At 51.2% G+C, this 27297-nt stretch overlaps 4 protein-coding genes across 7 annotated transcripts in view; 2 read left to right on the forward strand and 2 right to left on the reverse strand.

Annotated features, from left to right (window-relative positions):
* FBXL19 (F-box and leucine rich repeat protein 19) overlaps nucleotides 1-6616 on the reverse strand; it is a 43490-nt gene extending 36874 nt beyond the window's left edge. The window contains 2 exon segments of the mRNA XM_070362776.1: nucleotides 5136-5248; nucleotides 6562-6616. The gene's annotated coding sequence lies outside the window, so the exon portion shown is untranslated.
* Nucleotides 3619-6885, forward strand: LOC106701499 (cardiotrophin-2-like). The gene is given in 4 exon segments (XM_070362572.1): nucleotides 3619-3816; nucleotides 6428-6595; nucleotides 6597-6730; nucleotides 6732-6885. Coding segments are annotated over 4 exon segments (654 nt in total).
* A 917-nt stretch (nucleotides 6886-7802) lies between these two features.
* On the reverse strand, nucleotides 7803-11957 carry CTF1 (cardiotrophin 1). Of its 2 annotated transcripts, XM_070362778.1 has the most exons (3): nucleotides 11876-11957; nucleotides 10582-10700; nucleotides 7803-8862 (listed from the first exon to the last, which is right to left on the reverse strand). In XM_070362778.1, exons 1-3 carry the CDS (start codon nucleotides 11898-11900, stop codon nucleotides 8410-8412), a joined length of 597 nt encoding a protein of 198 aa, XP_070218879.1. In that variant the 5' UTR covers nucleotides 11901-11957; the 3' UTR covers nucleotides 7803-8409. The 2 variants fall into 2 exon arrangements, with proteins under 2 accessions (XP_070218879.1, XP_070218878.1); XM_070362777.1 differs by lacking the exon at nucleotides 11876-11957 and having other exon boundaries at nucleotides 10582-11717.
* Nucleotides 11958-14201: 2244 nt separating this feature from the next.
* The window catches only part of BCL7C (BAF chromatin remodeling complex subunit BCL7C), a 33383-nt gene continuing 20287 nt past the window's right edge, over nucleotides 14202-27297 (forward strand). The window contains exons 1-6 of one of the 3 annotated variants that reach the window (XM_070362124.1): nucleotides 14221-14547; nucleotides 15108-15186; nucleotides 15545-15653; nucleotides 15746-15907; nucleotides 18038-18123; nucleotides 18879-19074. In XM_070362124.1, coding sequence (XP_070218225.1) covers nucleotides 14456-14547; nucleotides 15108-15186; nucleotides 15545-15653; nucleotides 15746-15907; nucleotides 18038-18123; nucleotides 18879-19004 — 654 coding nt within the window. In that variant the 5' untranslated portion in view covers nucleotides 14221-14455 and the 3' untranslated portion in view covers nucleotides 19005-19074. Of the gene's footprint in view, nucleotides 14548-15107; nucleotides 15187-15544; nucleotides 15654-15745; nucleotides 15908-18037; nucleotides 18124-18878; nucleotides 19075-27297 lie in introns of those variants that run through there. The other 2 variants (XM_070362126.1, XM_070362125.1) reach the window with 2 other exon arrangements.

The following is a 27297-nucleotide window of genomic DNA, read 5'->3' on the forward strand; positions in this document are numbered from 1 at the left end:
AACTACTGAGCCCTCACTCCAGAGCCCGTGCTCTAGAGGAACAAGAGAAGCCACCAAAATGAGAGGCCTGTGCCCTGCAACGAAGAGTAGCCCCACTCTCCGCAACTAGAGAAAAAGCGCACACAGCCACAAAGATCCAGCACAGACAAAATAAATAAATAAATTTATATTAAAAATAAATTTTTAAAAACTCTTCAAAAAAAAAAAAAAAATGAAGGACATAAAGGCCTTGAGACAAGGAGCCCCACAGGGCCCTGCGTGGGATCACAAGCCCCCAGGTCTAAGGGTGTGGGTGATGTTGCTTACACACCACCCCCTGTCCCTTTTCCAAACTCCTCCAGAGCCAGGGCCCAATGCCTGGGTCCCGATGGGGGTAGAGCAGGGGGCCACCTCCTTGAGGGAAACTGGATCCCAGGACGTGCAGATTGCCAGGGAGCAGGGCGGCCTCCTTGTCTCCCCCATCCCCCGATAATCCCCTTCCTGACTGGCTCCCTTTCTCCCAGGAACCTGAGTTAAAGTCAGATTTGGGGGGCTGTAGGGGACTAGGGTGTCACCTCAATGCCCCCTTCCCTAGTTGTCCCCTGCCTCAGGGACTTCTGCACCTGCCCCCACAACCCCAAGGTATGAATTTCCCTCACTCATGGGTGGCCCGATGGCTCAGACCCAAATATAAAGCCACCTGAGGGACAAGAGGACAGGTGTTGCAGAACCACCGAGAGACTGCAGAGAGGAAGGATCCAGGAGAGACCATGGGTTATCATCTGTTGGGTGAGTGAGGGAGACAGGGCGCCAGGGTCCTGAGGCCAGGAGGGAGGGGGTACTGCCTCAGCCCTCTGGTCCATCTGACTCAGGTACCTGGCTGCTCTTGCATCTGCTGGGAACCTCAAAACCTTACACACAGAAGACTTCATTCATCATTCAAGACATACTTCTGGATTGCCTATTAGGTGTTTGGTAGGAGAATCCCAGGGACAGAGGAGCCTGTTGGGCTGCCATCTCTGGGGTCACACAGAGTCGGACAGGACTGACGCGACTTAGCAGCAGCAGCAGCAGCAGTAGTCTAAGTGGGCTTCCCAGGTGGCTCTAGTGATAAAGAACCTGCCTGCAAAGCGGGAAACAAGACCTGGGTTTGATCTGTGAGTTGGAAAGATCCCCTGGAGGAGGGCATGGCAAGCCACTCCAGTATTCTTGCCTGGAGAATCTCATGAACAGAGGCTCCTGCTGGGCTACAGTCCACGGGGTAGCCAAGAGTTGGACACAACTGAAGTGACTAAGCACACACTCACAGGAGTCTAAGTATTGGGGTTATTGTTGCTGTTTAGTTGCTAAGTCGTGTCCAGCTCTTTTGGGACCCCATGGACTGTAGCCCTCCAGGGCCCTCTGTCCATGGTATTCCCAGACAAGAATACTGGAGTGGGCTGCCATTTCCTTCTCTAGGTGAAATTACCATTCAGGGATCAGACCCATGTTTCCCGCATTGGCAGGCAGATTCTTTACCACTGAGCTGTCAGGGAAACCCAAGCACTGGGGACACGGCAGTGAAGAAACAGACAAAAATGAGATTTTTTTCTGCAGACAGACAGTCCATGTGATCATAAGTAAATTATCATGCCAGTGTGACTTCCCAGGTAGCGCTAGTGGTAAAGAATCTGCCTGCCAATGTAGAAGACAAGAGACATGGGTTTGATCCCTGGGTTGGGAAGAACCCCTGGAGAAGGAAATGGCAACCCACTCCAATATTCTTGCCTGGAAACTTCCATGGACAGAGGAGCCTGGCGGGCTACAGTCCATGGGGTCACAAAGAGTTGGACACCACTGAGCACCCACACAGATGTGACAGAATTTGAATACAGTGATCCAAGTTTGTTGAATGAATGAATGAACAGGGCTTCACCTAAGGCCTTCCCTTAAGTTCTGAACTTCTGGGAGTTCAGGAATGTAGACAGGGAAGCTAAGGAAGCCATCCTGGTCTGCCTCATCATCTACATCACTGCTGGTGATCTTAACTTTTTTTGTTTTCTTTTTTAATTTGGCTACACCAGGGCTTAGTTGGGGCAGGTGGGATCTAGTTCCCTGACCAGGGATTGAACCTGAGTGCCCTGCATTGGCAGTGCAGAGTCTTAGGCCTTGGTCCCCCAGGGATGTCCCCAGAGGGGTTTTGAGTTGAGCCCTGAAGAATCAGAAGGAGAAGCCCTGGGTGGATTTGGAAGATGGTGCTGGCAAGGCTCAGCAAGAGCAAAGTCTGAATAGGGGATGCTATGGAAAAGAGGGGCCAGGCCTTGTAGCCCACAGTGAGGACTTTCATAATCACTGTGTTAGGTGGGAGCCATGGGAAGTTTTAGACAAAGGAGGGATCTAGCTGGACTTGAAGAGCTTCCAGGTGGCACAGGGAGACAAGGGTGGAGGCAGAGACAGCAGAGGGGAGAGAAATAGCTTCTAGATACATCTTTTACTTCTTTATGGCTGTGCTGGGTCTTTGTTGCTGTGCTCAAGCTTTCTCTAGTTGCAGTGAGTGGGGATACTGTTGAGCTGAGATGCGTGGACTTCTCATTGCAGTGGTTTCTCCTGTTGCAGGCTCTAGGCACACAGGCTTCAGTATTTGTGGCTCCTGGACTCTAGGGCACAGGCTCAGTAGTTGTGAAGGGCTTAACAGTTGCTCCATGGTGTGTGGGATCTTCCCAGACCAGGGATCAAATATGTGTCTTCTGCATTGGCAGGTGGATTCTTTACCGCTGACCCAGCAGGGAAATCCACGCTTTAAAATTTTGTATTGAAAATATCAGATAGGAACTGGGTGATGAGCACAAGTCCTAAGTATACAGCTCAGTGAGCTTTCAGAGTCTAGGTAACTTGTCACGAGTGCTCAGATGCAGAAACACAGACCCAGGGAGTTCCCTGGTGGTCTGGTGCTTAGGATTCTGGGTTTTCACTGCCCAGGTTCAATCCCTGGTCAGGGAGTTGAGATCCTGCAAGCTTCACAGTATGACCAGAAACAAACACAAAACCCCACAGACCTCATGGCCACCTTTTCAGGACAGAGCCACAGGATTTAGTGTGGGTTGAACACAGGAGAAGGAGAGAATGAGGAATCCAAGAGGACCCTGTGACTTTGACGTGAGCACCTGGAAGAATGGACATGCACTTTTCTGAGATGGGGAGGACCAGGGAAGGAGGGGAACAGGGCAGCTAGAGCTGAGCAGTGGCTATTTTGACTTGAGATGCTCATTAACCTCCAAGGGAAAACATCAAGCGGGAAGTTGAATACTTGGGTCTGGAGGTCAGGGGGATTTTTTTCTTTCTTTTTAATAGTTATTTATATAAAATTGCATTTAGAAAGAAAAAATAAACATTTATCTTCTTTGGTTGTGCTGGTTCTTAGTCATGGCGGCATGCAAATGCTCAATTGTGGCCTGTGGGATTAGTTCCCTGACCAGGGATTGAACCCGGGCCTCCTGCTTGGGAGCTCAGAGTCTTTAGTCACTGGACCATCGGAGAAGTCCCAGGGGAATATTCTGGGCTAGAAATAAACTGCTTACAGGGTGATTCTGCCCTGAGTGGCACACACAAGACCACTGTAAGCCTCAAGGGCTGTATCCATATGAGGGGCTGTTATGATGAATGAGTGAATCGGCAGGGGAGGTCAGGGACTTGGTGCTGACCTCTGATTTCTTCCTGCCAGCCCCCTTCTGCCTGCTGGCCCTGCTGCTGCCCCCTCTCAGTTTGGGAGCCCCCATGTCCACAGCTGAGTCTGTCAATCAAGCCTATAACCTGGCGCTCGACATGCAGATGCACACTTCCACCCTGCTGCAGACTTACGTGAGTGACGGGGCATGAGCAGGGGGTGAGGGGAGGTGGCTGTCACCCTCCTGGCCCAGCCCTGGGGAAGGGAGGCAGAACAAGGCTGGAAGGAGGTTCCTCCATGGGTCCTGGGGTACAGGGGCTCTGCCAGCTAGAGACACGCCCACAGGAATGATGTCACTCATGGCTGGGTGACCTTGGGCAGGTCATTCCTTCACTCTTGTCTTAGCTTCCTCATCTGCCAAATGGGATGGTGGTCGTGCCTTGGCTGACCTCTCAGGACTGTCAGAAGCCCCTAGGGGAAGTCTTTTACAGGCTCATGAGTCTGTCCAAGACCACCTCTGCCCTTGCTTTTCTGAGCCTATGCCATGCTGGGAGATTCAGCCTCATTATCTTACTGGCTCCTCAGATAGCTCTAAGAGGCAGAATTATGACCCATTTTTACAGATAAGAGAACTGAGGGGGCTTTTTTAGATTTTTTAAAACTTTTTTATATTTTTATCATTGTATTTATTTTTTTTGGCTGTGCTGGATCTTTGTTATTTAGTTTTGGCTCACCTCTAGTTTTGGAGAAGGAAATGGCAACCTATTCCAGTACTCTTGCCTGGAAAATCCCATGGACAGAGGAGACTGTTAGGCTACAGTCCATGGGGTCACAAAGAGTTAGACAGGACTGAGTGACTTCACTCACTTCACACTTTATCACTGCAGAAGGAAATGGCAACCCACTCCAGTATTCTTGCCTGGAGAATCCCATGGACAGAGGAGCCTGGCGGGCCATGGTCCATGGGGTCCCAGAGAGTCAGACACAACTGGAGTGACTCAGCACTGAGCCCTTCTCTAGTTTTCCCGGGTGGCAGCTCCTCTCTAGTTGTGGTGTGCAGGCTTCTCATTGTGGCGGCTTCCCTCCTTGCTGAGCACAGGCTCTAGGGCTCACAAGGCTTCAGTACTTGGGGCATGTGGGCTCAGTAGTTGCCACTCCTTGGCACAGGCTCAGTAGTTGTGGCACATGGGCTTAGTTGATCTAGGACATGTGGCATCTTCCTGGATCAGGAACCCGTGTCTCCTGCATTGGGAGGAGGATTCTTATCCACTGAGCCACCAGGGAAGGCCTCTTTCTGATTTTTTGATGTGTGCCATTTGTAAAGTCCTTACTGAGTTTGTTACCATACTGCTTCTGTTTTATCCTTTGGGTTTTTTGCCTGGGAGGCATGTGAGATCTTAGCTCTTCAACCAGGGATTGAACCCGCACCCCCTGCATTGCAGGGCAGAGTCTTAACCAGTGGACCATGAGGGAAAGGCCAGGAAACTGAGCTTTAGAGGTGGGAATAATTTACCTGAGGTCACAAAACTGTCTGGAAGGTCAAAGCAGCAGCCTGCTGGCTGGGTCTCATCCACAGATGTCTTGTTTAGGCCGTGCGATGCTTATTCAAATTTTGAACCTGAAAACCTGTCAGAAACAGGCACAGGGGTCCTGTTGGCCTCCAGTCACTGTGCCGCAGCCGCACCCCACCTGCTGCTTCTCCAGGTGACGGGACCCACGTGGCCCCTGCAGGCCCTGGAATTTGTGGCTCTTCCACTGTACTATATTCTAGGTCCACGTGACGTTACCGAACCTAGTTTCTTGTTTTCTTCTGTAAAACCTAGTTTCTTTCTCTGGGGCTGTGCTGGGTCCTTGTGGCTGTCACAGGCTTTCTGTAATTGTCATGAGCAGGGGCTCCTCTGCTTTGCGGCACTTGGGCTTCTCATTGTGGTGGCTTCTATTGTCCGAAGCATGGGCTCTAGGAGTGAGGGCTCAGGAGTTGTGGTCCCCAGGCTTAGTGCCCCCAGGCATGGGGGATCTTTCTGGCGCAGGGATCAAACCCACGTCCCCTGCTTTGGCAGGCAGATTCTTAACCACTGAACCACCAGGGAAGTCCCTGCCTCTATTTTCTAGTCTCATATCTGGAATCCTCTGGGTAGCTTTGAGGACCCTGAGTTTCCTCATTTGTAAAATGGGCATGTAGGACTTGGTGATCTTTCAACTACAGAATTTATCAGTGTGCACTAAAATTCTGTGGGTCTAGGTTTGTGGAGGTGAGAAATTAATGGAGAAGGCATTAACTAAATAATATTATAATTTAATCTAATATTAATAATTGCATATTAATGATTATTTACAAGTGAACAAATATTAAGCCCTGAAGAATGTGAATAAAAAGGAAATACAGCTTTAACCACATTGTCAATAATATATTTAGCTTGCAAATACTGTAATAAGTAACATCATCATAGTGTTCATGATATTAATACAAAGATGTCACTAGTGAATGATATTAACGCCCTAGTCATATGCCAAGTGCTAAGTGCTTTATGTCTATTACATCTTATCATCTTCACTATTACAGCGCCATGTGGGAATTACTGAAGCTGTGATTCAAAGTTGCACAAGTTGTATGTGGAGGAGGCTGAGTTGAAGCCTAAGAGAACTGGGGCTCTGTGCTAGAACATTTCATCAACTCCCTGAGGCAGGGAATGGCAACTCCCCCTAGGAAGAGGCCAGTCTCGTGGAAGGCAGATGTGAATTCAGGGGCACCCTAGGGCAGCGTTTGGGTCCCCTCACTCTCATCTGTCTCTGTCTCTTGCGCAGCTCCAGCACCAAGGCAGTCCCTTTAGTGATCCCGACTTCTCAATCCCTGAACTCTCACTCAGAACCCTGCCTCCAAACCACATGCCCTTTGAGATCTGGCATGGCCTGGAAGATGAAGTACGTCTGAGCCTCACCCAGGAGGCCTTCTGGTCCTTCAGCCAGCACCTGCTGGCTTGCGATGGTTGACCAGCATGACCTCAGCCCTGGCAATTCCATCGTGGAGGATCAGCTTTGGGAAGCAAGACTCAAGGCCAAAGGCCTAGCGGGCAACTTGGCTGGCATCATGACTGCCCTGGGCCTGCCCAGCCCCCAGCAAACACCCCCTCGGTCCTGTCCCCTTAGGGGACACAGCCTTCCAGAAGAAGTGTCGAGGGTATGTAATAATCCGGGACTACAGCTTTTGGACAGACCGAGCTGTGACTTTCTTGGGTGAGCTCAAGGCCAAATACTCTCAATAGAGGAGGTGGGACTTCCTGTTAGGGCTGCAACCCTTTCCCTTTCACAGCTGATTCTTTCCTGTTTTTGTTTTTGTTTTTTTTCTCACCAGGGATTTTTTTCTGCCTTGCTTCTTGGCTAGAAAGGAGACACATGTTGTCTAGCAGGGCTTGTGTACCATGTATCTGGGAACATTTCCTGGGGACCAGGCCTCTAGTCCTTATGCCTGGGCCTCCCTGCCCAGGTCCTGTGGCCTCCCTTCCAGATCTGGGTGGGACTCCATGGACAGCATCTCATGAAATCCCATTCCAGTGGTACTGGTGGCTCATTTTCTGGGTGGAAAGAAATAACACCTCTTTGAAGAGGCTTCACTTACAGTCCATGGGGTCACAAACAGTCGGACGTGACTGAGTGATGAACGCTTTTCACTTTCATTTCCCACTCTACAGGGGAGTACAGTTGGTCCCCTTCCTGTCATTTAGGGGAGGTCCAGGGACTGCCTTCTTGTCTCTATCGACCTCACTTCCTGTATGAAGATATGGACTTTCTGAGCAACCAGGCCTCCCTTTTTTCTGGAGTTCACTTCCTCTTCTAGACTACCTCTCTGACTGTGTCCACTGCTCCAACTTCCCATCTTACAGTGCTTCCTCCTATTCAATGGATGTGTGACTCTTGAAAAGCTAAGGACCCGAGTCACATCTGTTTCTTGCTCAGGACATATCCACTTCGGGATGACAGATGGCATCCCTGGCCTGGGGCTCTCCTGAAGCTCCTATTTATAGTGTGGCTTTTGCGGATGGCTGGGGGGACCAGGCCATACCCCAGGATCTTTTTCTCCTTAAATGTGTTTCCCTATTTTCAACGACTGTATATACTGGGAAATTCAATGTTCTTTTTATTTTTAAACATTTTATTTACAAAAATTAATTTATTCTTGTAAATAAAACTCTTCAAAGGGGTGAGATTTTTTTTTTTTTTTTTGTCTCCATAAACCTGACTTGAGGAGAAGGGAAGGTGTGGATTAGGGCAGAGGGAGGGAAAGGGTGGAGGGCATCAAAGGGAGAGGGGCAGGGCCACAAGGGGTGGGATGGGGATGGGGAGAGCAGCAGGTGGAGTGACCCTGGGGGAAGGTGGCTGAAATTTGTCTGGAGTAGCCCTTCCACCACAGGGCCAACAGGCATGTTCCTGGCCAGGACACGACAGAGAGAAGGACAGAGGCAAACAGAGTGACAGGTGGCCCTTCCTTGAGATGAGGTGGAGATATGCACAGGCTACAGCGGGCCAAGAGGAAACAGGAGACGGGAAGACAAAGAGATGCTCAGAGAAGCAGATGCAAGCGGTGGAGAAACTCAGGGGAAGCAAGGACATGACAGATAAGGTAAGTCCTAGAGGGAGACAAGAAGGACCCAGAGAGAAAACGAGACAGAGAAGCGTCCAAAGGAAACAGAGAGACGGAAACGGTCTGAGGACAGAGAGACGCTGACAGAGATGGGGAGAGATGGAGATGGCCAGGGAGGGCGCCGTGAGCTGGGCCGCGCGCCCGGCGCTCAGGCCGGGCCCCCGGCGCCAGCTGGCCCAGGTCGGCTCACCCACTCGAGGTAGAGGCCGCACACACGGAACCCCAGCACCTTGGCCGGGAAGACGCCCGCGGAGGCACTGGAGGCGGCGACTGCGGCGGCCGCGGGTTCGGGCCGGGGCCCGCGGCTCTCGGCCCCCAGCGCGGCCAGCACGGCCTCCACCGCGGCGCCCAGAGCCCGGACCTGGCGCGCCGCGTCCTCCAAACGCCGCAGCAGGCGCAGCGCGCGCGGGTTCAGCTCGCCCTGGAGGCGGCGCACGACGTCCAGCAGCGGCGGAAGCGCGGCCAGCGCCGCGGCGTCCAGCCGCAGGCGCTCGGGCACTGGCAGGCCAGCGTGGCCCGGGGCCGGGTCGCTCAGATCGGCCACCGGCAGCCGCGGGGGCGAGAAGCCGGGCAGCCCGAAGGGGTCTCCCTGGTGCTGCACCTGCGGAGACGAGGCAGTCAGGGCGGCCCCTCGGCTGGGAACTCAGCCCTCAACCGCTCTCCTGGGGCCTCAGTGTCCCCAGTCTCACACTGCCAACAGGACGGCTGTGTTTGAGAGAATACAAAACAACAAAAACCACCGTGGACTTTACACAGGGGCCTCTGTTTTCTCATCTACTCCATAGAGATTTAAACGTATCCACTTCTTAAGGTAGTTATATGCGTGCTAAGAGGCTTAAGGCAGGTCCTGACCCATTGGAAGGGCACAAAAAAATGCTACCTCTTTTATTAATGCTATCTTACAGACCCAGGTTCAAATCCTGTTCACCACCACTCACTAGCTGTGCAGTCGGGTGCAAAACCCTTTCCTTCTCTGAGCCTCAGTGGTCTCTTCTATAAGACGAGGGACAGTTCTCTGTCCTTCCTTCCTACCAGGGACCTCTTGAGAATCACAGAAGATAGTGCAGGGGCCGAGGCCGTTCGACTCCCTTCCCCATGTTCCCCCACCTCTCCACCTGCTTAACACACAGCCAGGGACTCCATGAGTAACTATCATGAGAATGAACAAATGAAAAGATAAAGGTGATCTGTAATTTGTAAAGATGCTATAACAATACCATTTATCCTTTGCTAACATGTTGCTTCTGGTTCAGGCACTGTGCCTCCTGCTTTAAACACACTATTCCTAATCTTCCCAATAATGGATGTATTGACAATGGTGATGATTTCATAAATGAGGATACTCAGGCTGACCTGTCCCAGGTCATAGATCTAGGAAGGGGCAGAACCAAGGTTGGTAGGACTACAAACCTAGTTTTATTACCCTACTATTGCTGTCATAATTATTAAGTTATTATTTCTAATGTTATCATCACTGCCCAAGGTCACCAGTTGGAAGGTTTGTAGTCTATCTGATTCAAAACTACAGGCTCCCTCCACTGCTGCTGCTGCTAAGTCACTTCAGTCGTGTCCGACTCTGTGTGACCCCATAGACGGCAGTCACCAGGCTCCCCCATCCCTGGGATTCTCCAGGCAAGAACACTGGAGTGGGTTGCCATTTCCTTCTCCAATGCAGGAAAGTGAAAAGTGAAAGTGAAGTCGCTCAGTCGTGTCTGACTCTTCGAGACCCCATGGACTGCAGCCTACCAGGCTCCTCCATCCATGGGATTTTCCAGGCAAGAGTACCGGAGTGGGGTGCCATTGCCTTCTCCGTCCCTCCACTACACCAGAGTAATGTCAACCAAAGATGTTGACAAACCCCGCTCCTCTGTAAAAGTGCCCTCTTGGGATGGCATTCCCCTGCTCTAGATTGAAATGGGCCGTCTATATAACACAGATAGAAGAGTTCATAGTTCCTCTTATTCAACTGCCTCCTTTGACACCTGGGGAGATCCAGGCTTACAGAGGTGATATCACAAGATTACACGGAGCCTAGAACCTAGGTTTCTGACTCCCAAGCCAAACTTGCCTTCACTGTCTCAGGTTGCCTCTGTCTTAAAGCACCAAGGAGGGACCCTCTATGGAGGGGCATTTGAGGCACAGAGAAAGTCCTCCTCCAATTTGCTGGATGATGACCAATGGCCAGTTACTGACCCCTCTTGGGAGCCCCAATTTCTGCAGTTGTGAAGAGAGGTTGAGAAAATGAATGGTCAAGGACCCCTTAATCTATACTTCCCCATTTCCCAGGCCCCTGATACCCGCACCCCCCAATCCCACTCACATATTCCTGGAGAAGCTGCTCAGCATATTTGGTGAGGAGGCGGGCAAGGCTGTGTGTCTGTTGGATCTTGGCCTCCAAGTGGGGAAGGGGTGAGGCTGAGGAGTCAGCCTGGGGGTCCTCTGGTGGGAAAAGCAGGGGAGGAATGAGAGCACCCCAACCCCTTGCTTCTTGACCACTTCTTCCAGGCTCGCTCTTCCTGAACCCAGAGGCTCCACTCTGAATTCTCCAATTTTTAAGCCAGGCAGGCTCTGTCCCATTCCAACTGAGGGAGAATAGGGCACCAGACATTTGCCAAACGGTTGTTCCACCTGAAATGCATTCCCTGTCCCCAAACCATTGTTGAAATCCTATTAAAGCCAAATTCACGTACAGCTTCATCAGTGTAGCTTCCATATACACTGCTTTAAATTAACTTCTTCTTTCTACTAAGGGCCATTAGTTCATACTTCCAAGGTGGTTCTTTTACTGGCTCCTTTATCTAGGAGGATCTGCCTCAGCCTGGGAGCCCTTGGAGGACAGGGCTCACATGTCTCTGTACCTCAGTGATTGTTGGTGGAATTCAGCATCATCAAAGCACAGAACTTCAACTTGAAACGAGCCTTTAAGCTCATTTTACAGATTAGGAGACTGACGTCCCATTCCTTCCCAGACGGCCCTACAGTGCAAGACCGTGGGCAGGGCACTATGCCCCATCAGTGAATCAGTAACGCGCCTTAACCTTCACAAGTTAGAGGTTGGCGCTCCTGGAGAAAGACTACATTTCCCAAGATGCCTAGCGCATGCCCAGGGCATACTGGGGAATGTAGTCCTGGCCCGGCAACTTCCGCCCCGCCCCCCCGCCAGAGTTTGCCCCGCGGGTCCCTATCCTTAACAGCCTCAACTTTCGTCTCTTGTTGTCACTCACCGACCCCTGTGGCCTAAAGACTTCCTCCCCTAACTTTACCCCTCTCTCTGGCTCCCAGTTCTGATTCTTTTCCGATACTCAGGATCCCGGCGTCCTGGTCCAGCCACGACCCCAGTCCTCCCCCAGGGTGTACTCGAACCGGTGATCTATCTCCTGAGCTCAAGTCTCTGAAGGCACAGCCCCAAGCCTCCTCTAAACTCTGGCCCTTGTCCCTTCCCACAGCTCACCCACAACTCACCCGCTCGTTACCTGACACCGCTGCCCTGTTCTCCCCCGCTCAGGCCGCTCCCTTCCCCGACTTAGGGGTGGCGGTGACCCGGACCCCAGCTTCCAGCCCTTCTGACCCCTGCTCCCCGCGGGCGCTCGGCATCCGACCCTTCAGCCCCTTACCCAGACTGCCCTCCCTCCGGCTCATGCTGGCCCCTGGCTGATCCTGGTTCCCTCCACGCCCCCCTTACGAGGGGGGAAGAAGGGGGAAAAGGGTAGGGGCGTGGCCCAGGCGTAGCCAATCAGAGCTCAGACCCCAACAATCTACCCCCCCACACACCCCCCCCTACCCCACCCCCGCTTTCCCAGGCCGGATTCCTTGGCCCTTAGCTCACCTCTCTGCTCACTCGGCCTAGTCGCGAAGGGGACCTGAGGAGAGCAGCAGGTTGTCTGAAGGGTGGATAGGGACCTCAGGCTTGGGGTGCCCGGGCCTTGGAGGCAGCCCTGAGGTCCGATGGGAGAAGTCTCAGGCTCCGATCTGCTTTTCGGAGAAAGCTTGTTGGATGGGGGAGGGGAGGGAGAGGGTAGGAGAGGGCGCAGCTGGGCAGGACAGGAATGTGCTGGCCCTTCCTCTTGTCTGGGGGAGGGGAGAGCCGGGTGCTTGAGAGGCCAAGGTGGGGGCCCTCAGGCTTAGACCACACCTGCCAGTACATGCACTCCTGGCCTGCTTCAGATGCCTTCTGCCCTTGCTTTCACAGTCACACCTACTAGGGGACCACTCATTGCACCTGACCAGACCCAGTAAGAGAACTTCTGACACACCCGCATCTGCTGAAGGGTTCTCAAACAGAAACAAACTTAAAAAGACAGGTACAGGGAGTCATATCCAAAGGTCAACCCACTAACCTGATGCAGAAGAATGCTGTAGGGTCTTTATGCATTTACTTATCCCCACACATGGTTCCCAAGAACCCATTCCGTCCTGGGCTCTGGCACCCAGAAATGATGATCCATTCTTGGTCTCTGGGCCCCTAAGGAGCTCACAGTCTGATAGGGTGACCATAGACAACAGCATGTAGGGTTTGTGAATGAAGAAATTGGGAAGGAGACCTGTGAGTGTGGGAGTATATTGCCATGAGACAATTGCCAGAATAAAGGAAGAAAGGGATGAACTGGCAGAGGGCACAGCAGGTGCGGCCATCATACTTATTAACGGAGACTGTTATTGGGTATTTACTGTGTGCAAGCCATTGTTCTAAGAGTTATACACATATTAACTCATTCCCATGTTGTAGTTGAGGAAATAGAGATGTGACTTGTCCAAGGTCACTGGACAAGCAGAGGTAGAATTTTACCGCAGCAGTTTGGCTCCAGAAATGTTGACATAACCACCTTCCTATACCTTAATCCCTTTGAACGTAGTCATTGGAAAACACGCAGACACAGTAGCCACACCCTTGAAATACACACACATAGCCACACAAATTTAGCATGTCTGCTAATAAACACAGCTTCAAACAAAATCAACCAAGACACACTCCGTTTTAAGAAACTTTCCATTCAAGTAGGGAAAAGTGCACACCATCATAAGCGTACAGCTCAACGAATTTTCCAAGAGTAATCATGCCCTGGGAATCAGCACCAGATTAAGAAACAGAGCATGACCCGTTCCCAGAACCCTCCTCTTAGCCCCTCCCAGTCCCATGGGTGACCGCCTGCCTGATTTCTCACACCATTTATTGATGTTGTCGGTTCTGAACTTCATGTAAATGAAATCATACAATGGTGTACTTCTGTATCCTACTCCTTTCATGAGACTTGTCTCCATTGTTGGGGGTAGCAGGACCTCAGCCTTCTTGCTTGGTCCTCCATGGTGTAAACAGGCTCCAATTCATTTTCCACTCCCCTGTCGATGGGTTGTTTCCAGTCTGAGGCTATTACGGAGATATGAACATTCCAGGACAGGCCCCTTGGTACTCATACCCACGCATTTCTGTTGGCTGTTAACGACCTGGGAGTGGAACTGTTGGATCATAGTTCCGCTGAAAAACCGCCAGCTTTTCGAAGTAGTATCTCTACCAATTTACACTCCCCCGGAAACAAGAGGGATCTAGTTGCCCTACTTCCTCGCCTCCACTTGGTAGGTTTCATCGTTTTCATTTTAGCCGTTCTGGTGGGTGAAGAATCAGTTATATGCGGTGTCAGGCACGTAATTGGCACTCAGACTGTTGAATGAATGGATGAAGGGGTAGTAGAACAGTTTAGAACCTGATAGTCTGGCGAGGGAGACATACACACACACAGCGTCCCAGGGACGTCCCCACGCGCAGCGGTCTCACACGGGACATTGACCCTCTCGCGCCCCCTGGCGCCCACGTGGCTTGAACGCACGGCCGCAGCCCCGCCGCGCGCGTCCAGTCGCCCAGCTGCCCCCAACCTGCCTCTCGGCGGCAGGCAGGGGGCGCTGCGCGTCCGGGTGCCCCGAGGGGGCGGGCCCGGTTGGGGCGGGGCCGGCCGACTTCCAGGCCTGGGCTCTGGCCGCCCGCGCCGCCCGGCCGCTCCGGGGACGGGCCGGGGCGGGGCGCGGCGGCAGGAAGCGGGGCGGGGACTCGCGGAGGCGTTGGGGGAGCGAGGGAGGGCGCGACCAACTCCCGGAGGGACGACGGGCTGAGAGAGCGGCGCCCCGGCCTGGCGCCGAGCCTGAGCCCGCCGGACGGGAGGCGGCCCAGCCGCGGGCTCGGCCTGGGCCCCAGCCTCGCCAGCATGGCCGGCCGGACCGTGCGGGCCGAGACCCGGAGCCGGGCCAAGGATGACATCAAGAAGGTGATGGCGACCATCGAGAAGGTCCGGAGATGGTGAGCGCTGCCCCGGGGCCAGGGACGGGACCCGGGGGGCCACTCCTCCCCCATATAAGTCTACCCCCGCTTCGCCAGCTGTGGCCCCCAGCTGTTAGGTGTGCCGCCCAGCTGCGCGCCGGAGCTGCGGGTCTCTATCTTCCTTCTGGCTACACCCTGGGGTCTACAAAGCGTGTTCCCCAGTCCTGCCCTCCCGAAGCTGGAGCCCCCGTTTATGCCCCGCCCCCTGAAGCTTTGACACTCCTCCCGCGAGTGTGCCCGGGGATCTTCATTGCTAAGGTCCCCAGCCGGCCTCAGAGTCCGAGCTCTCCATGTGTATACCCCAGGGGTCTGCAGAGCCGCGACCCCAAGTCACACTCTCTCTAGAAGCAACCCCGCCTCGCCCCCCGCCAATCTGTGCCCTCGGGTTTGCAGGGTTTCTCCAACTATGTCCTCTTAGCAAAAGTGCCCCTTCCATCAGGGCATCACCCGCATATCTCGGGGTATCCCCAGATGTGTCCCGCTCCCGGGGTGGCCCTCCCCTCAGGCCTCTCTGACCCAATCCCCACACTGTCCCACAGGGAGAAGCGCTGGGTGACTGTGGGCGACACTTCCCTTCGTATCTTCAAGTGGGTGCCAGTGGTGGACCCCCAGGAGGAGGTGAGCAAGTCCCCCCCCTCCCCCCACCCCCGTCCCAGGCCCTTCTTCTGTGTAACCTCGGGCAAGCCCCTCCCAACCCTGGCCTCCACCTCCAGTCTCCACTCAGAGCTCAAATGCAGGAGCACAGACAGATGTTAACAATTAATAGCAACTCCTCCTCTTCCCCTCCCCCCCGACCAGACCTCGGTCCCCCGCTGCCCCCACCTCCCCGGTTCAAGAACTAACCCAGCGTGCACAACCTGTCACCTCATGCAGGGCCTTCCGCTTCTCTCTGCCTCAGTTTCTTTATTTGTACAGTGGGGGCTTGGCAAGTGCTAACCAGAAAGCTGCCTCTGACCCTTAGCCCTCTAACCCCCAGGAGCGCCGGAGGGCAGGTGGAGGGGCAGAGAGATCCCGAGGCCGGGAGCGGAGGGGCAGGGGCGCCAGTCCCCGAGGGGGCGGCCCTCTCATCCTGCTGGATCTCAATGGTAGGTAGGGATGCTGGGATGTGGGGGCTGTGGGCATTAAGGGAGGGGACTGGGGCCTCAAGCCCAACCCTTTCGGCTTTTTTCCCCCACAGATGAGAACAGTAACCAGAGTTTCCATTCAGAAGGCTCTCTGCAGAAGGGCACGGAGCCCAGCCCTGGGGGCACCCCCCAGCCCAGCCGCCCTGTGTCACCTGCTGGACCACCGGAAGGGGTCCCAGAGGATGCTCAGCCCCCACAGCTGGGCCAGGAGAGAGGTAGGACCAGGCGCCTCGCAGGAGCCCTCTCTTCTGAGCCCTCTCCCCTCCAAAGTGGGAGCCACCAGCTTGCCCCTCTGCCAGCCCTTCCTCCTAAGATGCTTCCCTGAGTTCTGTGGAAAGTCACCGCCCTTCCTCTAGGGACAGTCTCTCCTTCTCTGGCTTCTTAGCTTCTGTGGATAACTTATCACTGTCTGAGATTTTCATGTAGATTTAGCTTTGTACTAGTTAAATAGCTTTCTTTCCCACCTCATGTCAGCTTCCTGACTGTTGGGCCCACGTTGACCTTGTTCACTGGTGTTATCCTCAGAACACCATGGAACACATAGTAGGTGCTCAATAAGTATTTGCTGGGCCTTCCCTGGTGGCTCAGTCCATCGGGTCTCAAAGAGTCAGACATGACTGGGTGACTGAACAACAGCAGCCCTGGTAGCTCAGCTGGTGAAGACTCCGCCTCCAATGCAGGAGACCCTGGTTCAATTCCTGGGTTGGGAAGATCCCCTGGAGAAGGAAATGACAACCCACTCCAGTATCCTTGCCAGGATAATCTCCTGGACAGACCGGTGGGCTACAGTCCATGGGATCCCCAAGAGTTGGACACGACTGAACATGCATGCACGATAAAATAATTGTGATAATCATAAGAGTGATTAATAATAAGTGGTAATATAACTGCTAATATTTACTGAGCTAAGCACTTTCCATGTTTTATCTCATTTAATCTTCACTACAACCCTATGAGGGTTATGGTCTCTATTTATAGACGAGAAACCAAAACTCAGAGAGTTTAAGTAAGTTACCTAAGCACACATAGCCAATGAGCTAGGATCTTGGGCATGAGTCCTCCTCATGTGTCCTCCCCTAGAGTCAGTACCCTTTCTGGTCAGATTCACTTCCCCCGTGTGTTTGCCTTCCCCTGCCTCCCCAGCTCTGTCATCTCTCCCACCCACACCTGGCTCCAGCCTCCGGGATCTCCCCTCCTCCAGTCGTACCCCCAGTGAGCACAAGTTTGACAAGGTTCTTTTCCTGCTGCAAAGCCTTCAGTGACTCCCTATGACCTTTGACTCCTCAACCTGGCACTCTGGGCCCTTCATGAACTGTCCCCTGCTGACCTCATTGTTCCCATCCAAGAACACCCTGATTTGGGCCTATGTTCCATGTCTAGATAATACCACACACTTTTGTACCTGTACTAATATAAAAACAATAATTCACATTTATTGAGCACTTACTCTGTGCCAGGCCCTGTGCTAATGGCTTTTCCTGTCTCATTTAATCCTTACAACAGTATTGTGTGGTAATTACTATGCATGTGGTGTAGTCACTCAGTCGTATCTAACTCTTTGCGACCCTTTAGACTTTAGCCCACCAGACTCCTCTGTCCATGGGGATTCTCCAGGCAAGAATACTGGAATGGGTGGCCATGTCCTCCTCCAGGGGATCTTCCCCACCCAGGAATTGAACCGGCATCTCCTGTGCCTCCTGCTTTACAAGCAGATTCTTTACCCGCTAAGCCATCAGGGAGCCCAGTCATTACTATAATCATCCCCATTTTACAGACAGGAAAACAGGCTTAGAGAAATAAAGTTACTTGCCCAAGGTCAGAATTTTAACCCAAGTAGTCCAACCCCAGGCTTCCCAGATGGCTCAGTGGTAAAGAACCCACCTGCCAATGCAGGAGACATAAAGAGACATGGGTTTGATCCCTGAGTCAGGAAGATCCCCTGGATGGGGGCATGGCAGCCCACTCCAGTATTCTTGCCTGGAGAATCCCGTGGACAGAGGAACCTGGTAGGCTACAGCCCATAGGGTCGCACTAAGTCAGACACGAGTGAAGTGACTTAGCACCCATGCACACACGCACGGAGTCCAACACCCAGATCTGTGCTTGCCAAGCTTCTGTTGCCTCTACCTGAAATGTACTCCAGCTCTGCATTTGTCTACCTGATCAAATCTACTCACCTGTCAAGATCCCACCTACATGTCCTTCCTGTGTTTTCTTTCTGGGTTGCAGCCAGGGATCTGGCTCCCCACTCAGTGCTCCCATAGCCCACAGGCTTATGTGACTCATGGGTTTCCCTCCTGGTCTCTGCAGTGGCTCAGGGAACGTCTGTTTATTTCATGTTTCAGACCCTGGGGGCATACCTGCGGGCAGCACGGATGAACCCCCTATGTTGACCAAGGAGGAGCCTGTTCCAGAATTGTTGGAGGCTGAGGTGAGAGTGGCCACCTGGACTCCCAGGTCTTGGAGGGAGTGGGGAGCTGTGGGGTCGCTAAAAGCTTGAGGGCTGCACTCTTGAGGTCAAGGTGGGAAATGTAGGCCTTGGATACAGCTAAAGGCTGGGTTCTTGGGACTGAAAAGAAAAGGGTGTTTTAGAAACAAAATCCTCCAGGCTGGATGGGGGCTAACTTGAGACCATTAAAAACCTGAAAAGATCGTGGTGCACCTTCAAGTTTTTTTTTTAATCCTAAGGATGTAACAGCTTTAAAAAGTCTCCCACAAACTTCTGACTTTTCCTGCAAGGACTACCGTGTAATACGTTTTCCAGAATTATCAACTTCTTTCCCCCAAAACAGTGTAGTTGTTTCCGGCGCCTTACTTATTCTGCTTCCCAGGTGGCGCTAGCGGTAAGGAACCCACCTGCCAATGCAGGAGACATAAGAGATCTGGGTTCGATCCCTGAGTCGGGAAGATCCCCTGGAGGAGGGCATGGCAACCCACTCCAGTATTCCTGCCTGGAGAACCCCATGGACAGAGGAGCCTGGTGGGCTATAGTCCATAGGGTTGCACAGAGTCGGACACAACTGAAGCGACTTAGCATACACACACTTTGCATCCTGGGGCCCCGGCCCTGGGCTAGACTCCCGAGTCCGGGAAGGGAGTGGAGTGGAGGCTTTGGAGAAGGCAGGGCTAGGAGCCTGCACTCTTGGGTTGGGGTGGAGCTCACGCCTGTCCACCCTTCCTCTCCAGGCCCCTGAAGCTTACCCCGTCTTTGAGCCCGTGCCATCTGTCCCCGAGGCAGCCCAGGGTGATCCCGAGGACTCGGAGGGCGCCCCCCCACTCAAGCGCATCTACCCAAATGCCCCTGACCCCTGAGAAGCCGGCCTGCCTGTCCTGTCGCCCCGGGGGCCCCTTTGGCTTTTTACAAATAAAGACCCTTTTGTAATTTTGTGTCATGTCGTTTCCCCGTCAGGGCTGGGGAGGGTCTTTGGAGACAGTTTTGTCTCATGCTCCAATTCTCAGAGGGGGTCACTGAGGCTCTAAGAGGATCTACCTATAGCTACACCCTGAGTCAGACATGGAAGGGGGGTTCGAGCCAGGACCCTGCCTCCCCTACCCTCTCTCCACTCTGTCTTGTCCCCCTTACCTTTGACCCTGCCTTTGGCTGTCCTGCTCTTGGGAATCCCCAGGACCCCTTTTCTTCCTGCTCAGCCCTGCCCGGGCCCAGCAATTACCAAAGCTCTGGGCTGCTAGGAGTGTGAGTCCCATTCACACACAGGAACATGGAGGCCCCGCGGGATTTTGGGGCCTGCGATGACCCAACCTGTTCCCTGCCCTGAGGAAGTTACAGTCTGGTGCCTCCCTGCCTCTGGTCAGCCATTCCTCCGGTGGACCCCTGCCCACATTCCTAGTGGAATCTTCCTTGTCCTCATCTCAATGGCCACCTCTTCCAGGAAGTCTTCCCTGACTGCAGGCTTAGTTTCTCCCACCGTTTGGGCCCCCACACCACCACCCCGTGTGTTTCTCTCCCTTTGTCTCAGTATTGATCAGGGTGTTGGGGGACGGTGGGTTTGTACATCTGTCTCATCCACTAGGCTGTGGGCCACTGAGAGCAGAACTTGGTCCCAGCCATGCCTAACAGCACACTCGGCATAGAACAATCATAGTAACTATTTGATGAATGAATGAATGAGCTGAGGCTTTCCAGGAAGGCTTCTCTGAGGAGGTGGCACGTGAGCTGGACTCTGAGCCATGCACCTCAGCATGGTATATCTGAAGTCAGAAGTCCGGGCTCTGTTACTCACTAGCCCTATGGCTCTATGCTGGGCTCCTTTCCCTCTCTGAGCTGTAGTTTGTTCATCTGAGCAATGGGGACAATAGCTAGGCCTCATCTGCTGCAATGGTTTGTGAGAACCTTCAAATAACATAAGAAACCTTCACTCTATGCCTGCCAGAGAGTCAGAGTCAGAGTCCTGTTTTTAACAAAGGAAGAGACTGAGGTTCAGAGAAGACCACATTGAAACTTTGAAGAACTTTTTAAAAAATTTAGGGGTATTTCCTGATAGCAGCTGCAGTAGTAATACTATTTGAGCCGGGCTGGCCAGGGGAGCCAGGTGTGCAGTGATGTGGTATATTCATTTTTTGTTGTCACCTAACAAATTATCACAATTTTAGTGGCTTAAAACAACACAGATTTATTACCTTAGCATTCTGGAGGACAGATTTCCAAAATTACTCTCAGTGGGTTAAAATAAAAGTGTCAGCAGGGGCTCATTCCTTCCAGGGCTTATAGGGGAGAACGTGTGTGCTTGCCTTTTCTGGCTTCTGCAGTCCACTGCAAGTCTTGTGGCCCCTGCTGCATCTTCAAATCCATCAGCAAGAGTAGCATCCTCCAAACTCCCTTTCTCTCTCTGCTTCCATTGTCACCTTTTCTTCTCTGACTCTCCTGCCTCCCTCTATTAAAGACTCTGGTCCTACGGGATAATCTAGGATAATCTTACCATCTCAAGATTCTTAATGTAATCACATCAGCAGAATCTTATTTGCCATGTAAAGTAACATCGTCACAGGTTCCAGAGAGAGGGCATGGACATCTTTGGAGGGCCATGCATGTGGTAATAATCTCAACCATTTTGGGGATGTGTGGGTCATCTCATGTATCACCCCATGGGGTAACCAGAGTGCTCTGTAAAGTGCTTTGTATGGATTAGTACAGTATTAAGGCTCAGAATTGGGTTTGAATCTCAGCATTTCCATTCATTCTGTCTGTGACCTTGAGCAAGTGATGTAACCTCTCTGTGCCTCAGTTGTTTTATCTGTACAGTGGAGATAATAGTAATATCAGTCTGGTGAGATGATTGTGAGGATTGAATGGATATATGGAGAGAGAGTTCTCGGCTTGGTCCATAGTAAGTGCTCAATAAATGGCTTTTGTTAGCCCATGTTATAGATGAGGATGTTCAGCAGTAGGGGTAGAGGGCAGAGACTCACTTGCCTGTGAGACTGGGAAAGAAGTTATTTCCAAGTAGCCTTGAAAGGCTAAAGTTTGAGTCTCCCCCATTCCTATCCCTCTCCTGGCCCAAGGCCTCAGGCTCTGGGCATCTGCCCCTTGGCCCAAGCCTGCCTGCACCCTTTCTGTAACCACTCTGTAACTTGAAAAGCCACCTCTTCCCTAGGCACACCCCGATCATCCCCTTTGCCATGCCCTCCCTGCCCCCTCCCCACGTCCACACTCTCTTTTTGGAAATTCTTCACCCCTGGCTCTTGGGCCCTCGCCTCCAGTGCCCCACCATTCTTTTCCTCTATGTCATTCTCTCCTTTTCCTAACCCCTAAAATATCCCTCATGAACATTTCCTGACCTAGCTCTTTTCTTCATGAAGACTCTGCTTGAATTAAGGTTCCCAAGTCTCTACCTTCAAGTCGTGCTCCCACCTCCAGATCAGGGCCACGTGCCTTCAAGGCATCTCCCCTGGGATGCCCCGCAGGTCCTCAGCCTCATCCTCCTCCCAACTCGTTCCCAGCATGCCCCCCTGGGGTTCCCCAGAAATGGCCCACAGTCCCAGGAGTTGGCTAAGGTGGGAGCACCCAGAAGTCAGAGTCAACATTCGATGAGGCACTCTGTCTTATGAAGTCCCTGTTCTAAATAATCTTCCCACCTTCTGGCCCTTTCTTTGGGGTCCCAGTGTTTTGAGGGTGCTTCTCAGTGAGTTTCTCTGTTTTGCTTTTGCCCATCACCCATCCATTGTCTACTCAGCTGCTAATTATAGCAACATATATTTATTGTGCGCTTACTGTTTGCCTGGCACTATTCTAGGCTCTGGGGATACAGCATAGACTTAATGGAAAATAAATCTTTGCTTTCATGGAACTTATCTTCAGTAAGTTAGATCTTATGTAGAAAATTATAAGTACTTTAGAAAAAATAGAGTAAGGGAGGTGGGGAAAGAGGAGACTGCAATTGTGAAATCGGAAATTCAGGGGAGGCCTTATGGAGGAGATATTTGATTAAAAGTTTGAAAGAAGTAAAGGGGAGAGCTTTGTGGTTACCTGGGTGAAGAACATTCCAGAAAGAGGGAATAGCCAGTGCAAAGGCCCTGAGAGGGCACATGGCTGGAAATGAGATCAGTGCCTCTGGAGTGGAGGGATGGGAGGAGAGAGGGGTGGGAAGTGAGGTCGGGTCAGGTAGGGCCACAGAGGCAAGTCAGTCACATAACGTGTCATTCAAACTTATAATAGGATAAAAGGAGATGTATTGAGTTTGCCAATACGTTTGAGTTTTTCCATAATGTTACGGATTATGAATCTTACCCAAATGAATTTTTTGGCCAACCCAATATTAACAGTTATACCCAGATAACAGATGCAACTTGAGATAACTAGAGTGTAAGGTCATCCTTCTTGGAGGCCATTGTGAGGACCTGGCTTTCACTGTTGCTGAGATGAAAAACCATTGAAGGGGTGTGAGCAGAGCAGTAACATGATCAGATTTAGAGGATTTTTTTTCCTCAATATTTTATTACATAGAGTTTTAAAGTTTACAGCAAAATTGGAAGGCTTGTACAGGTAACACTGATAACACCTACCACCTAGGTGCTCTAACATTTTACTCTCTTTGCTGTACCACATCTCCTTATCCACCCATCCATCCATCTTTCTTATTTTCTTTATACATTTCAAAATAAGCTGCACAAAATGGTATACTTCCCTCTCAACACTTCGGCATATATGTCAATTAAAGTCCAGTGTTGACTAGAGTCCAGGTTTTTCTTTTCCTTTGAGGCAAACTATCCATATAGCAAAATGCACAGGTGTTAACTGTGCTTCAGCGTTTCAACAAATATATAATCTGCATAATTCAAGCTCTTGTCAACGACATCACGGCCTCCCCCTGGAATGTGTCCTGTTGGCTCTTCCTTGTCCCCAACTCCCTAGAGGCAGCACCGTTCTAACTTTGTTTTTGATTAGGTTAACCTGTTCTTGAACTTCACATGCATGGAATTTTATAGTAGGCACTCCTTGGTGTCTGTTTTCTTTCATTCAGCATAATGTCTTTGAGAGTCGTCCACACTGTTGCTTGGATCAGTGGTTTGTTCCTTCCTGTTGCTGGGTTATAGGCTGTACACTTGGCTTTGACCGGGAGTGCTCTGCCGGTCAAAGAGAGCAGATGGTTCCAAGTCCTCTCGCTGTTTCTAGCTCCCTGTACAAGTATGTCAAGGCTGGCACTCAGAACCCTGGATAAGGGCATCACAGAGAGATGGATAGCCTTTTCTCAGGGCCCTTTCTAGAATATCTGGGGGCATCAGTCCCCAGACAGAACTATATCAGAGGTAGAATCTAGGGTGACCAAGCATTCTGGTTTGCCCAGGACTTTCCGCTGTGTTAGCCCTTCAAGTGCCATTCCCAGGAATCCCTCAGTCCTTGGCAACCTGGGATGGTTGGTTACCCTAGCAGGATCCCACCACTGCCCCTTGAGGCCCAGGCCCTTCCTCACTACACACTACACGTCCTTCCTTCTAAGGGCTGATTTTCCTTATACTCCAAACCGTTCTGCTGTTCCCTAGCTCTAAAACTCCACTTGGCTCCCCCGGGCTTTGTCTGGCAACCCAAAGGATATCCTCAGCCGACAGCAGTGGTTGTTGGAACCACCTGGGAACTTTTGATGCCTAGCTTCTAGCCCCAGACATTTTCAGTGGTATAGGGCACGACTTGGGCATCAGCTCCACAGGTGATGCTGATATCCTGCAAAGTTTGGGAACCAGTGGCCTGTGGCTAGGACTTCCCTTGACTTACATGGTATTGAACGTGTTGCCAGCACTTAAAATCAAGTGATTTCATATAAAAATCTGGACTCCCGGCCTCCTTTGACAAAGCAGATGCTCCGAGACTTAGAGTCTGCTAACAAGGATGGTCATCACCCAGGGGAGCAGAGGGCTGGCTGCCCATGGAGGCAGAGCATGTGCTGTTCAGTCCCTCCAGTCCCCATCACCCCTCCATGCCTCACTCTGCTTGTTCGTGCTCACTTGCATGGCCAGCAGGCCAGTTTGAACTCTCCGGCCTGGTCCTTGCTCACCTCTTCAGCCTCTTCGTTTCTTCTTCCAGGGTGCTTACCTCATTCCTGACCTGCCACGTGGGCCTCGTGGTGCTCTTTCCCACCTACCTTTGCCCATGCAGTTCTCCCGTCAAACTCCTTATCGTGGCAGACCAGGCCCTGCTCAATATGGCCCTGCTCTCGCTTGGGCTTCCCTGGTGGCTCAGCTGGTAAAGAATCCACCTGCAATGTGGAAGACCTGGGTTTGATCCCTGGGTTGGGAAGATCCCCTGGAGAAGGAACAGCTACCCACTCCAGTATTCTGGCCTGGAGAACTCCATGGACTCTATAGTCCATGGGGTCCCAAAGAGTTGGACACAACTGAGGGCCTTTCACTCACTCACCTCTCTCACCCCTCTGCCTGAGCTCTCTACCATCTGACCCATGAACACACAGAAGCTGACCAAACTAGTTCTCATCTTAGCCCTTGCTCTTCCCTCTGCTAGAGAAACCCTTCTCTTCCTCCTCTTCTCTTTCTTCCTGGCCAATGCCTACCTATCTTTCAGGCCTTGGCTTAGCACTCACCTCCTTCAGGGAGGTTCTTTGATCCTCAGAGTAGGTCAGGTTCTGGGTTAGTCACCATACTTCCTCTTTCACTTGACATCTCACTTCCTGTGCTAAAGTAAGGCCACGTTGTTCATTTCTGTTGCAGGGCCTTCTGTAGTGATTGGTAAGTAGTAGGTGTTTGTTAGTGATCAGTGAACGAAAGACCATCTCCCTTTCTCCATTGGCAAATCCTACTCCTTTTCCTGTTACATTTCTACTATAGCATTCAACTCTGTTCTCTTGGAGACCCATAACTTTACTGAGATCAAATGATCCATTGAGTTTTAGCTCAGGTCCTTCTCACAGTGGGCTCAGAGGGTCCCAAACCCATCCTGTGATTGTTTGCCCAGTTTCAGAATGCATATCTGGAATTGGCATACTCAGCAACGGGTAGACTCTCCAAGTCAGTTGAAGGCAGGGCTGTAACTGGTTGGTGACCCCCAGCTCCCTGCACAGGGCAAGTGCAAGGGCAGAGCACCATAACTTACTCTGTTCTCTTGTATTTGTCTGTTGGCAATGACTTTTCTGCCTGTCCCCTCCTCTGTTGCGCCAGTCAGCTCTGGGATGCAGCTGTGGTGATGTGAAGGGTTCAGGATACAGCAGAGGAATGGAGGTATTCTGGATTCAGGTGATGGGTACTGTGTGATCTTGGGCAAGTCATTTCCCTATTTAGACCTTAGTTGTCTCATCTGAAACATGGAGCCAATATTATCTTTTCCGTATACAGTAAGTCCCCTACATGAGAACCTTCAAGTTGCGAACTTTCCACAATGCAAACGTGTTCATATGTCCAGTCACGTAAGTTAGTTCACGTGTCTGGTGTACACTGTCACGCGCATCTTCTACAAGTGGTTGTGCTTTTGGGTATTTTACTGTACAGTACTATACAGAGTACAGTAGAACAGTATCTTTATTCCAAGCCCAGGATACCCAGAAGCCAAGTGTACAAGCAGCAGCAGTGTAGCTGCTAAGAAGCACCAAGTGATAACGATGGAAACAAAAGTGAAAATAATTGAGAGTGGAGCGAAGTGAAAAGATTAAAACATGAGTCATTCAACCATCAGCAGGATTCTAAAGAACAAGGACAAGATCATGGAACGTGTGAAGTGAAGTCTGCTGTGCCGATGATGTCAACAGTAATGTCGAAGAAACATGGAAAATTGATGGAGGAGATGGAGAAACTTCTCAGAGTGTGGATGCAGGATCAGCATCAGTGTCGAATCCTGCTCAGCTTAATGCTGATTCAAGAGAAAGCTAAAAAGCCTTTATGAAGGCTTGAAGAAGAAACAGGGCAAAGAATCAGAGGGTGCATCTTTAATGCCAGCTGTAGTTCAAGGCTACAGTCAACCTTCACAACGGAAAAGTGGTGAGGCCACGAGTGCAGATATGGTAGCTGCCTGGGAACTTCCTGAAACCCTTGGAGAAATTATTGTACTGTACTGTACTAATGAAGACCTGATGGAATTAGAGGCTCAGAGGAAGGATGAAGAGAGACAAGAGGAAGAAGAAATAACAGAAGAACTGAAGCGATTCACCATGCTGGAAATGACAAGATGATTTTATTTGAGGAGGCAGTTTTAGTTTTTGAGGCATAGGACCTGAACGTAGAATGGTATGTGAATGTTGTTCAGGATGCTATCCAGCACTACTGGGTCATCTAATAATGAGAGAAAGAGCTGCTACCCAATCCATCACTGGATTGTTTTTTTTTTCAAGAGGGTAGATAGAACTGAATCCAGCAAGAAACCAGAACCTGTGCCATCAACGTCAGGCATGAGTGAAATTGCAGCTTGCTCTCCGTCTCCTATTGCTGACGATCCTTCAGTTCCACCATCTCTCACATCCTCTCCCCAATCAGTAACTCTTCCTGCCTGTTCACTGGATGCCAGCCCCTGGATGCCAGCTGCTGTACTGTACTTTTCAAGGTACTGTACTCTAAGATTAAAAATGTTTTGTTTATTTTTTGTATTTGTTTTTTATGTATTATGTGTGTGAAAAGTATAAAAAAACCTGTTACAGTACAGTACTACTGTAGCTGATTGCATTAGTTGGGTTCCTAGGCTAACTTTGTTGGACTTAGGAACAAACTGGAGTTATGAATGAGCTCTCCTAAGGAACTGGTTGGTATGTAGGGGACTTACTATATATATACCAGGAGCAGAGTGAACCAAGAGCAGATCATGTACCCTGAGAACCTATATAGAAACCAAATTTTTGTAAAGTGAATAATATTTCGAAACTTTAAGTTTTAAAATCACTGGTAGGATTGCAAGCACTCTAGGAAATTTAGGAAATGCAGTGCCAAAGAAAAGAAAGTAAAAGTCCGTTGTATCGATAATAACCTCAGCTGAGATTTTACTGTATCTATTTTAAGATATGGTGAGGGAACTGGAGCGAGGCGGTTGGAATCAATGAAGATAGCCTTAAATGGGACACCAGGGGTCTGGTTCAGCTGCCGAGTGACTTCAGTCGCCTTGTCTGTAGAATTGGATCCACAGGCCGTGCTCCCCTCACTGCCTTTGGTGAAGCTTCCT

This window comes from Bos mutus, chromosome 25, assembly GCF_027580195.1.
Source record: "Bos mutus isolate GX-2022 chromosome 25, NWIPB_WYAK_1.1, whole genome shotgun sequence".
Taxonomy (NCBI): Eukaryota; Metazoa; Chordata; class Mammalia; order Artiodactyla; family Bovidae; genus Bos; species Bos mutus.

What these genes read in the sequence shown, in the direction of transcription:
- CTF1 (XM_070362777.1), bottom strand. Translation starts at nt 10,974, where the DNA reads ATGGAAGCTACACTGATGAAGCTGTACGTGAATTTGGCTTTAATAGGA. An exon ending in AGCAGCTTCTCCAGGAATAT is followed by an intron (nt 8,863 to 10,581) that starts GTGAGTGGGATT and finishes TCGTCTCCGCAG; the next exon opens with GTGCAGCACCAGGGAGACCC.